A 12894-nucleotide genomic window follows, 5' to 3' on the forward strand; every position below is an offset into this window, starting at 1 on the left:
GAGGTCATGATGGGGGAAAAAAAAAAAAAAAAAAAAAGCCACACACAAAACCTCTCTTTCCAGGTAAATAATGAATGAACTAAAGGAGAGTAGCCTTTAAAAAATAAACTCAGTCATTTTTCTCCAAACTGTACAAAGTAATACAAGAAATGCTAACAATTCTGTTATAATGAATTTATAAATAATCCTAATTATGGAATCAGCCTCAGAAAAAAGCTTAAAATACTTCTGGCTTGTATGAATTTACTCCCGAGTAATAGGAAGCCAGGATAAAAATCACTAGCTTTTCCTTAATCACAGGCTTCAAAAACTGAATGAATGAATGAGTGAATGAATCAGGACTTCATAAGACCTGGTTCAGAGTTCACTATAAACCAGTGCTTCTCAAAGTATTTGTGGGAAAAGGACTAATTTTGAAATACTTCCTATGTCTTACAGACCAGGACGCTCATAAAATACAATTAAAAATGTTGTAGCAATGTCTAAGGGTTGATGCATGCTTTTCGTACATGTCACGGGCCAGGAACGAACTCGGCAAATGCGCAGCGGCGATCTGCTCTTTCCCTGAGGCCCCACTGAACCCGCTACCACATGCAGGGGAAGGCAGGAAGCGTGCCTACCTTCTGCTGTTGCACCTCAAACACCGCTTCGTGGACGCTGCAAGCAAAAAGTGAGGTAGGCAGATCACTGAAATCCATCATCTCTTCCAAATCATCTTCATTTTCACCAAAAACCATCTCTTCTTCCTCTTCTTGGTCACTGCTACAGAGGTCTGACTGGCTATCACTCCAAGATTTCATAGTGTCCCCCAGCATTCTCTCCTAACAGCAGGTCTTCTCTGTTTTTAAAGTCCTAAGGTGTCTACAAGGCATCTGGTGTTAAAAAAAAAAGAAAAGAAAAGAAAACAGCATAAAGATAAGATTGGGAAGGCCAAATACTGTTTCAGTCAATTCTCAAGACAGCAATTCATCAACGGAAGCAATCTTGTTCAGCAAAGATAAACCAGAGTTTTAAATCAATTCATTACAGTCCTCACAAATTCTACATGTTCTACTCTGCTTATGTTCTACTTTGCTTAGCATATTTTATCTCGTATATTTCACTGGCAATGACATATGACCAAAAAAAGGCAAAAAGTTTTCTAGTGGAATTGGGGAAAAAAAAGGGGGGGGGGTGGGGGCAATACAAAATGAGTGAATCTGTACACTAGTTTACAAGCAGTAGGAAGGAAAATGTGAACCAGAACTGCCTTCACATATTTGTTTTGGGTTTTTGGTCTACAACACTGAAACTGGCAGCGTTTAAAAACCCACACGATTCATTCACCATCTGCACCGTGAAATCTGTCTGCAATGACATGACTTCACCTTTCTTAACCAGTCTGTTCTTTTTGACTATACTCCCGAAGAATTAAGTTCAACAGAACCAGAAGTTCTATATAAAGTAGGTCTTTGTTAATATTAGAAATATTTAGGATGCCTGGGTGGCTCAGTCGGTTAAGGGTCTGACGCTTGATTTCGGCTCAGGTCACGATCTCAGTGAGAGCATGGTGAGATCGAGCTCTGCATCAGGCTCCATGCTGGGTGTGGAGCCTGCTGAAGATTCTCTCTCTTCCTCTCCCTCTGCCCCTCTGAAATAAATAAATTAAACAACAAAAAAGAAATATTTTAAAAAGGCAAAATCTGACAGACAATAATCAAAGAGATGTCCTTTTTCTGAGCATTTAAAAATTAATAATTTTAACTCCAAGGCACTGAGCTGATAGTGTCCCTTTGTTAAATAATGGAACAGAGTCTGTCCTCTATGGACCTCATGTGCACGTCTGTCTCTTCTGATGAACTCCAAGCACAGTGCCTTGAGCATAACATATTTCAATATGCGAAATGGAATTTAAGAAATACCAATCAGGCACAGAAAAATTAAGTAGTCATGATTACTAGTAGTTTAATACTACTTCATTTGTAATCTCCCATGTTATTTCAAAGAACAAAATGCTGTAAATATATTGCTTATATAGAGTGTATGACAGATGTTAATGATAGGCTAAAAACAGCAGAGTTTTTTTAATCTTTTCATTTTTCTACTACGCCCATCAGGAAAGACTAATCCCCAAAAGTAAAATCCTTACTCATTTTAATAAATGTTTTCTGGGGGTGCCTGGGGGGCTCAGTTGGCTAAGCATCAGCCTTCGGCTCAGGTCATGTTCCCAGGGTCCTGGGATCAAGCCCCGCATCAGGCTCCCTGCTCGGTGGGAAGCCTGCTTCTCCCTCTCCCACTCCCCCTGCTTGTGTTCCCTCTCTGGCTGTCACTCTGGGTCAAATAAATAAATAAAAATCTTTAAAAAGAGAGAGAGAAAATAAAAAAAATTAAATATTTTCTGAATGCCCATTGCATGACAGGTATTATTAGGGATATTAGATGAGTAATAAATAGTTCTTATCCTCAAGGAGCTCCCACCAAAGCAGAATTTCTTCTCCTCCACAATGCTAACCGCTCCTAAAGGAATTCTGTTCCACGAATTAGCTCCTATACTTTCAATTTCTCCTTCTCCATCTGTTCCTTTTCCTCAGCGAATACACCTATTTAAGATTTCCCACCCCCACCCACCCAATCTTAAAAAAAAAATAAAAAACAACACCTTTCCTTGTGGATTCTACCTGCCCCTCCATCTACCTCTCCACCTGCCTCTCCTTCACCTTTCCTACCAATTCCCCTTCTGCTGTGTTGTTCCTCAACCATGGTCTCTGGCAAATTGGGTGCCACCAGACTCCTCCCACTGTCGTCGGGCTAACACCGCCCTCACAGGCCTGCGTCTGCGGCACCAGGCACTGCTGCCCACCCACTCACCCCACAACCTGGCGGGGCCTCTGCCTTCCTGGCGCTCCCTCCTCCCCCGCTCTTTGTCGATGGCTCCTCGGTCTCCACCTACCCTCTTGACTTGGGCTCTTTGAGGTTTCATCCCCTTCCTTCCTCCTCCTCTGATTCTTCTTGGGCGGTTTCACCCACACTCCAGCATTTAACCACTTAACCACCCAGGCTGCTCAGCTGTGTCTCCTGCTTACCCTAAGGTTCACACACACACACATACACCGCGCTCGGGGCTGAGGCTGCCTTTCACTCTCCACAGTCAACTGTACGCTGGGAAGGTTGTCACCAGGACAAGAACAGAATCTGGGGCAATGAAGGGGAGGAGAGAGCTTGGAAAAAGTACAGGACCCCAAGAGATTCTGATCTGCTCCTGGCTCTTTCCGGCCTACACACACCGAAAATCACTGGTCTGTATGATTCATATATCCAGACTCAACCTCCCTCTCCTGAGTTCCAGACTTGTCTTTCTGGCTTTCGATTATACATATCTACCTGGGTAGCAAACAGGTACTGCCATTATTTTAAACATTATACCTCTAATTAGATGATTATGCCGGAAATCTCCAATCTGGAAAGGGGCCTGGTGGTGGGTGGGGGGGGGGAGGATGGTATCTCCCTGGAGCTTTCACTGTCATCTTTTATTGAGACCAAGCTGTCACTTAGCGTTCATAGCTCTCTGAGCACTTTGTTCACTTCTCTATTATACACTTATTCACAACTATTTGTTTACAAATCACTCCCAGCTACCAGACCGGCAGCGACTTTGAATCCCAAGTCCCTGGCAGTTTCTGGCTCACAGTATACGCTTAGTAAGGACTGCTGAGTGAAAGCAGATAGCACTACGTTTACCCCACTGATATGGCAGCACAGATGAAGAAACATTTATTACTTTTTTTAGATTTAAGTTATTTATGTGAGACAGAGAACCCAAGTGAGGAGGAGGAAGGGACAGAAGGAGAAGCAGACTCCCCAATGAGCAGGGAGCCTGATGTAGGACTCTATCCTAGGACCCTGGGATCATGACCCAAGCTGAAGACAGACACTTAGCCGACTGAGCCACCCAGGCGCCCCGGAAAATTTAGTTTCCCCATGGATGTTATGGACAGACTTAAAGATGAACAGAATCTCAGCAGAAAAATGATGGGGTGCATTCCAGGCAAAGCTAACAGTTCATGGACAAAGACAGGACAGACTGGCATGCACAGAGATCTGATGTGGCCACAGGGTACCATATTTGTGGGGTGGCATGACACAGAGTTAAAAAGGGGGCGGGGACCAAGCTCCTTGAAAGTAGAGTTACAGAGTCCTGATATAAAAACCAGTCAATGTCAGCATGCCAATGAAGGCCTTCAGGCAGGGAAATGATATAACCAACCCAGTTTAACTTTTAATACCACTAAAAGTAGACTGTCTTTATATCTTATCTCTTATAGAGGCACTAATATTTTTAATCTCGCCCTACTCTCAATCCATTAAAGAGGTGAAGAAAATACTCTGCCTGGTAATTTGGAGGCTGGAAAGCTGGAGAGCAGTGAATGTCTAGATTTGGAAATATGAGAAAATCAACCAAATTTTGATAAGATTTTTTTGTTTGTTTCAAGATCCTTCCTCCAACCCCTAAAAAGGGGTTAAAAAAAAAAAAAAAAGAAAAGAAAATCAGAGCACAGGAAACAATCCCTCACTTGACTTAAAAAAAAAAATTCTTAGAATGTTACACCTTCATTTCCTGTTTTCTACCTACACTTTGGGGTAACTTTCTTTTGAAAAAATTTCAAAAAGAAAAGTAAGAATACTACAAGGAATTCCTGTACACTCTTTACCCAGAGTTATCTATTAATTAATTTATGCCCATTTTTAAAATCATTCTATTTCTAAACATATACTTTTTCCCCTGAACCACTGAATGTAAGACAAATGTGCTGTTTTTACTCTTAAGTATTTCACTGTGTAAGAACAAGACCATTTTCTTACACAATCCACAGACACTGGTAATACTATTACCTAAATCAGCATCTATATTCAAATTTTGTCAGTTATCCAAATAATGTCTTTATGATTATTTTCTCTTCAAATTTTTTAGGCTATTGTTAAATAATCTGCCTTTTGTCCCAAGAGATTTCTTTTTTTTTTTTTTAAGATTTTATTTATTTATTTGACAGAGAGAGATCACAAGCAGGCAGAGAGGCAGGCAGAGAGAGAGGAGGAAGCAGGCTCCCCACTGAGCAGACAGCCCAATGTGGGGCTCGATCCCAGGACCCCGAGACCATGACCTGTGCCGAAGGTAGAGGCTTAACCCACTGAGCCACCCAGGTGCCCCGTCCCAAGATATTTAAATAACCTTTATAGTATTGCTACATTTTTTTCACTTATACATTACTGTATATTTGATACAGTAATTTAAAAGACTGGATTTTGGGGTGCCTGGGTGGCTCAGTTGGTTAAGTACCCAACTCTAGATTCGACTGGGAGCATGATCTTAGCATCAGGAGATCAAGCCCTGCATCAGCTCTGTGTTAGGTGTGGAGCCTGCTTAAGATTCATTCTCTCTCTCTCTCTCTCTGCCCCTCCCTGTGCTCTCTCCTTCGCTCCCTCTCTAAAAAACAAACAAATAAATAAATAAATAAAATAATCATAATTTTTTAAAAAGGAGGATTGATGATTTATTATAGTAACTGCAAACAAGTTTGAACAGTCGTTAAGTATATCTCAGGAAGAGTCAGGCTCCATTATTAATTTTCTAGATTCAAACTCTGGCTCCCCCAGTACTCTATATTAGGCAAATTATTTTGCTTCCCTTCCTGTTTCCTCAACTGTAAAACAAAATTATAAAATAATAACCCTTACCCAATAAGGATGTCAGAACGGTTAAATGCTAAGTGCTCAGAACAATGCTTTGCATACAGTTACTGCTCAACCATTATTTTTACACAGGCACAATGTACGTCAGGGCATTGTTGGGTTGAAATGATGCCAAGAATACCAGAACCACCAGTGGAACAGATATTAAAACAAAAAAGTGAGAAAAATACATAACCAAATAATTTAATTCCAAGCAACAAAAAGGCTACAAAAGATAAAATGAATACTTTGTATCATCTCAAGAAAACTGTTCAGTGGCAGATGGACAATGAAACAGGCTCAGAGCAACCCCTGGCAGCAGTAATAGGGCCCCAAGAAGAACACATTCAAAATTTAAAAACAGCTTGTTGGAAAAAAAAATAAAGGCCACAGTGCCTTTTTTATGGGCTTCATGGAATTTTATGTTGTAATTCAGTGCCCACAATATCAGAGATATTATCTTTCAGATGATAGTTCTCTTGCTGAACTTGCTGAAGGGAAACCAGGACATTTTTTTGGATATAGCCTAAGACAACACCTTCAACCATTTCATAATTTTCTGACATCATAACTGCAGATAGATTTGAACAGAAAAAGAGAGCTGATCAAAATCAACCAGTGGACATGACAATCTAGCACATCTGTAAAGAAATCATCCTATAAGGTGACTTCCCTGGTAGTAGCTTGGTTTTATTAAGACAAAGTAGAAAGTGACAAAACTACATTGTTTCTATGTTGTTGGTCCTGGAGTTGTTGCAAATTCTATCCCACTCCAACTATAATAAGATCAAACCTTGGTTTAACAGAAAAGGCTGAACCAATATCCTCCAGCTTCTGTAAGCAAAGGTCTGTGCTAATCAGGGTTTAGCATCATCTCAGGGCAACTGCAGCTGTGGCTGGCTTCTGGTAAATGGTTTCTTCATGGAAATATCAAATGAGTGGAAAACTAGTGACCATCTGCTCTACTACAAGCCTTGTGACAAAAGTAATCCATCAAGACAAAACATCAGGCACGTGCATTTGACTTCGTATTTTAAGTTTTGATAGGAAAAGGTAAGTTCCTCCTCCTCCAGGATTTTTTAAAAATAATTTTTCAAAATAGTACACATATCAACTTGCTTAACTTTTAAAATGCCTTAGCTAGATGCACTTTATTATCTTTTGATGTATTCAAAATGATACTGACCAATACTGGAAACAAACAAGTACTCCCTTTCCAGCTCTACACATGCCTGAAAAATAACCTTGCAATAAGTATTTGGCTTCTTACTTGTTCTCTCATATATAAAATAAGGACAATACTTACAGATGTTGTTGAACTACTAAATTCTTTTTAAAAACCTCAAAATTAGAATTTGGACTAAATTTCTTTTATCAAAGAAACCCCCAGAATTGTCAATATGGGGGCCCTGAGCTATCATGTAAGTCTCCAACTTCTATTCCCTCCTCATTTACCACTTCTAGGTAGACTTTTACTGCTTTTTAGTAGTTGTGGCAAAAAGAAAAAGAAAGAAAACTGATGCAAAACTAAAGTAGGTGAAAATCAGATTTCTTTAATTTTTATGTTTCAATGACCTATGCCCTCTTTTCACAGATAATTTAGAATCTGTCCTATTACAATCATTGAGCTTCAGTGCTCCACCAGGAATAGTGGTATTTCTTGGTGTGAGAGACAGAACAGAAACAAACAACAGCAAAAGAATCAACTGTGGGATCATATGAAAATAACAGGTTTTTAAAGATCTATTAAGGTAGAGATATAAAAAGCTGATGCTATTTTGCTGTATATAATGCATTTTCCCTCACTATAACCTCTACATTCTAGAGGGAGAGTGGAGATCCACTGTCTGACCCCCACCTTCTGGGGGTTTTGGGGGGGTCTAAATAACAAATGGTATTGAACTTTAGACCTTCTGTTATTTCACAGGCTTCAGCCTAATGGATTTCCAAATCACACTGTTTATCACTATGTTTTTCTTAAGTCTTTCAACCAACAAATCCTCTGGCACTATATAAAATGTGCTTTCATTTGTAACCCCTGACATCCCACATGTTTAAAAGCTTTACAAATGTTACAACTCAATAATGGGAAAAATCTCGTTTTCCCTAAAAGCGATGAAATCTCTTCCCACGCGAGGAAAGAAAAGGTTTGCGGAGGCAGTTAAACGTAAAGCTGATGGCACCGCTAAAGAAGGGGTACAGTCCTCAAGCCTTTCTTCCTCCATCAGAAATTCCTCAAGACCAACAAAAAGTCCCTGCCAAAAAGTACAAATTTGTGTGAGGCACAAAAATCTATACCCCGAGTCTCCATGTTGTATTTTTTATAATTAAATAAATTGAACCAGAGCTAATGAAATAGTCCTAAATTATTCTGAATCCTATGCAACCACAGCTACAAGTAAGTCAGTTGCTTCTCTTACCAAGGAGCACATCATAGACTTCCATGAAATGCAGAGAATTCTATGAAAAGTGTAAATAACGTGGTGTGCTAGGTAATTTTCAATTCGGGGGGGGGGGGAATATTTCTGGCTTTGAGCAACACACTAAAACACCACTTCAAAGAATCCTGGTTTGTCCCTGAGACACGGGTCTGACCTGCTCCCTACACCAGACTCGTAATCCCTAAAGGAGATGATCAGATTTTGCACGGAAGCTGGAGTGAGGCAGCCTGCAAACAGACCACTGTCACTCTACCGGTCCAGGCAGCAGATGGAAGCAGACAGACAAGTTCCATGAAGTTAGCGAGTTAGTAAAGCGAAGGCTAGTCGTGCATTATCAAGGGGGTGGAGAGGGGCTTCGAACTCCCGGCCGTCCCAGTTTTACCAACGGCACCTTTCCTGCCTTAAGGGGCAAAATGGGCCTGTGAGCTATGCAGAGTCGAACTGTTGCGAGAAAACCGCCGGTGGACAGGAGAGAACAATTTTCTTGGTTCTGTTTTCCAAGGCACCACCCCAGAGCTGCCGGAGAAGACGCTGGGCACGAGAGGGGCAGGACCCTGGACGCGCAGCATCTCTGGGGTCTGGGGCACCGGAACGCCCACCTCTCTCGGGTATCTGCGGACTGTCTCCTTCTATTTTTCTTTAACTTTCTGCACCCCGCGCCCCCCACGTTCCCCGGTGCTGCCTGCACACCGTGCTGGGAGAAGCCGCGCGCCAGCCCCACCCTGCGAAGGGGACTCACCTGCGCGCTCCGCCGCTGCAGGAAGGAGGGAAGGCGGGAAGGGGCGAGGCCCGGGCGGCTCGACCGGCTAAGCGGGAGCCCGGGCGCCGCGAGGAGCGGGGGCCGGGGAGACAGCAGCGGGCGGCAGCCGGGACACAGTCCGCGCGCCTCCGGCCGCCCGCAGCCTCGCCGCCACGCCCTCGACGCTCGCGGGAGCCGCAGCCTCGCCGGGGGTGCTAGCGGCGTCAGGGCCCAGCCGGGCTGCCGGCGTCGCGCGCGCGTCCCCGCTCCGCCCCCTCCCCCGGCGGAGCGCGCGCGGCGCAGGCGCCCGAGGTCGGCGGCCGGCAGGGGCGCGCCGGGCCGGGACGCCGGCAGGAAGCGGCCCCGCCCCTCGAGCGCGGCCTTGGGGGCGGGGCGGGGGTCCGACCGCGCGCGCGCGCACTTGGAGGGCACAGCTGGGGTTGCTGATTCCCGGGCCGCGGGGAGCTGGGGCTGCTTTGCTGGAGCTGGGCTCTAAGTACCCGACGACAGAGCCTTTGGCGCCCTTTTCGTCTCCCACCGTGGCCAGAAATAGTTTCTCTCCTTCTCCCGTTGGCTCCGTGTGTCGGCCACAAGAGGAGTTAGTGGGAGTATTAGACTATGTACAGTGCGCCGCGTGCTTGGCGAGCTTTACCTCGTTTAACCTCAGGGTCACCGGCGAACCGGATATTATTAGCCAGCTTTTACAGACGTGCTGGCTTGCCCGAGGAGAGGCGGCGGCTAGATGGGAGCTGAGCCGCAGGTAGCACCGAGGGTGCAGCTCCGCAGCCTGGTCTCTTCCTCGCAGTGGGATTCTGCTCCCGAATCCCGCCGCTGCCGCAGCCTCCTTCCACTCTGCCAGTTCCCCGGTCCCCGCTCCCTTCCCTCTTCTTCCTGTTTTACAAATAGAGCAAGCACCTAAGCTAGTCAGTGAGTTGTCCAAAGTTACAATGGTAGGCCTGGGGCTCTTTGGCCATCATCATCATCATCATCATCATTGTATTTCCTTTTTCTTTTATCTTTTTACAAGGCATCTGAGCCAAGCTTGGAAGTGAACCTGTGCCTCTTCCCTTAGCTCCCAGAGTGGGAAACAGAGGCAGAAAACAGGAAAGGAATTTGTCTTAAGGATGTGCAACTGGAAGAAAATCAGTTCTGATCATCCACCCCTAGCCCCCTCAGAGGCAAGGTAAAGCAAACCGAAGGTCAAAATCCAGAAGCCAGCGTTGTCAGGCACTCAGCACCCTAGACAGGGGGCAGGAAGAAGAGTTAAAGTGTCTGAAATACATCTAATGGCTGTTAGATTCACATTAAGGAGATGGGGTTGGATTATGGTCCCAATCACCCTAACGACTGACCCTGTGCCATCAGAGAGATCACCCGGTCTGGTTCCTGCTCATTGCTTCTGTTGTTGCTGCTGCTTCCAACCCTGCTGCCCCTGCTGGCGACCTTGACCTAACCAAGTTCTTCCCTTTTATTCATTTCACCAATTTTTATTGAGAGCCACTTCTTTCATCAAAGACACCCAAAGAACTGCAAGAATTTTTCTTCTCTAGATGCCCCTAACCCAGAAACTTGGGCAAAAAATTGAATTTTTAGGTGAAATGAGTTTGGGAATTGCTGCATTTTGCAAGGCTGCTTGAGGATCCATGATGCCTGTTAAGACAGAAACGGTTCTGGGAGGTCCTCATGTAAAAAGACCCTACAGCCTTGTTTAACCCAGCATTCCCCTTGAGGTATTAGGCTGCGCTCTGGGCTGTTAACCATAATGTCCACACAGATCTACCCCTTCAGGGGCTCACAGAGGAGACAGATGAGCAAATGCAGTAATAGAGCATTTGCAAAGTGCTGACAAAGCAGAGGAAGAAGTGAAAAATTCTATTGGGAAAATGGAGGGAAAGATTTGCAGATAAGACAGTATTTGAGGAGGAGTTTTCTAGGAGGAGAATATGGGAAAGGGCATTTCATAGTAACAGCATATTTAGAGACATGTAAATAAGTATAACTTCGTGTTGGTCTTTGGGGATCGGTATTAAGTATTATTCAAGAGGATTTGTTTGGTTTGGTTTGGTTTTTGCATGTAGTAAACCCAGCTGAGCTAAGCAGCAAATGGAATTCATTGCTTCATGTAACAGAAAAGGTATGGATGGGCTCCAGGCAGACTGGATCTGGGGGCTTAAAACTATGACATCAGAACTTAGTCTTTTTTTTTTTTTTTTTAAGATTTTATTTTTAAGTCATCTCTACACCCAACATGAGGCTCGAACTCACAACCCCAAGATCAAGAGTCGCTTGCTCCACTGACTGAGCCCACCAGGTACCCCCAGATTCAGTCTTTATTTACTGCTTCCTGTTTTCCTTTGTGTTGATTTTTCATTTTCAGGCCGCCTTTCTCCATGAGATGGCAGAATGACTGCTTACACTTCAAATCACGTTCCTACCAACAGAAACAGAGCTGATTTTCCTCGCAGCTGTCAGCAAGAGTCCTGGGACCGCCTCTTGTTCGGACTTGGGTTACTGGTGCATCAGTAAACCACTCTCTTGAGAGGGGGGCCTGGGATATTCTGAATGCCCAGGCCTGGGGCCCATCTCACCTCTGGAGCTGAGGTGCAGTGAGTCAGCAGCTCTCAGGTCTCAGAAGCTGAGAACTGAGGCAAGGCGGCTTCCTGTGAGAGGGTGTTTTCTGTTGGTCCCTCTAAGGGATGTACTCTCCACCCTTTTCCTTCCTGATTTGTATCTCAGTAGGCCGACCTGTGTAGATGGCTTCAGCAGGTCCCTTCTCCTCCGGCTTCCAGTTGAATTTTTCCAATAGAATATGTTAGTAGGAGATCAGAGGGGTTGGAGGAAGAGGAAATGAGGGTGTTAATCTACAGACCTCTTCCCTCCCAGGTTCCTGCAGGTTGGCTGGCTGCGTACATGTGCTGAGGCTTCTGTCAAGTGTCCTACAGATCTCGCCTCTAGTTATGCTAAGGTCTTTCTTTTGGTCTTCTCTCTGCGGGCAGCTTCAGGGTGCCATAACTCTTCCATTCCTTCTGGTTTCCCTCAAGCCTGCCCGCACGCTTGTGAACAACTTTTACCGAATGCCCCTCAGATTAATCTTTTCCTGGAACCCTGATAGTTACGTTCACCAAAGGTAAATCAAGTGTCTATTACCTGCTCTGTCTATTACAGAGCAGGCACTGGCAATTAGAGAGTCATACTGGTTTGGTAAAGCTATGACAGTATTGCAGACCAGGGGTGATAGTACCTTTGACCAGGGTCGCAGGGAAGCATTTATGAAAAATAGTATGATCCTGACTGTATTCAATTTTTTTCTAGATTTTATTATTATTATTTTTTACTTGAGAGAGAGAGAGAGAGTGCGAGCACACAGCTGGAGAGGGGGGCAGAGAAAGGGGGAGAAGCAGACTCCTCGACAAGCAGGGAGCCCGATGTGGGGCTCGATCCTAGAACCCCAGGATCATGACCTGAGCCGAAGGCAGATGCTTAACCGACTGAGCCACCCAGGCACCACCCTGCCCCCGCCACACCACTGTATTCTAAAGGGAAAGTTAACAAAATTTGCTGATGAATCATGTGTAAGTAAGAGCCTTTGAGAGGAGTTGAGGATGGAAGCATTTGGAAGACCTAGGTCTGGAGCCCAAGGAGAGGTCGGACTGGGCGTGGTGATTTGGAAGGGAGGTGTGATGCGTAGTTGAAATCATGTGCTTGGATGAGATGAGAAGAGCTAGTGGAGTAGAGTGCAGCAAGAGCGAAGGACAGAATCCAGAACAGTGTCAGGTCTTCACGGGGTAGGCAGAGAAGGTTGCCACCTCGTATCCATCAGCTAGGTTGTGAGCAACTGGAGAACAAGAATGGAAACTTCCACATCTTTCCTCTTTTCCATTGTGTCCGGCAAGGTGCTGGGCACACCCCTAAAATAAGTGGTTCTTATGAATGAACTTAACACAGTTTCGTATTTCTTTCTTTTTTTTTTTTTAAAGGTTTTTATTTATTTGACAGATCACAAGTAGG

The 12894-nt window shown here is 44.5% G+C and overlaps 1 protein-coding gene across 1 annotated transcript in view; it reads right to left on the reverse strand.

Moving 5' to 3' along the window:
• LOC111154899 (RCAN family member 3) overlaps positions 1-8945 on the reverse strand; it is a 32100-nt gene extending 23155 nt beyond the window's left edge. Inside the window, exons 1-2 of the mRNA XM_022514849.1 lie at positions 8887-8945; positions 621-872 (exon numbers count right to left, since the gene is read on the reverse strand). Coding sequence (XP_022370557.1) covers positions 621-815 — 195 coding nt within the window. The 5' untranslated portion in view covers positions 816-872; positions 8887-8945. The remainder of the gene's footprint in view (positions 1-620; positions 873-8886) is intronic.
• Between the last annotated feature and the right edge of the window lie 3949 nt (positions 8946-12894).

The sequence above is a fragment of the Enhydra lutris genome, unplaced genomic scaffold (assembly GCF_002288905.1).
Source record: "Enhydra lutris kenyoni isolate GAN:26980312 unplaced genomic scaffold, ASM228890v2 scaffoldscaffold38, whole genome shotgun sequence".
Classification (NCBI taxonomy): Eukaryota; Metazoa; Chordata; class Mammalia; order Carnivora; family Mustelidae; genus Enhydra; species Enhydra lutris.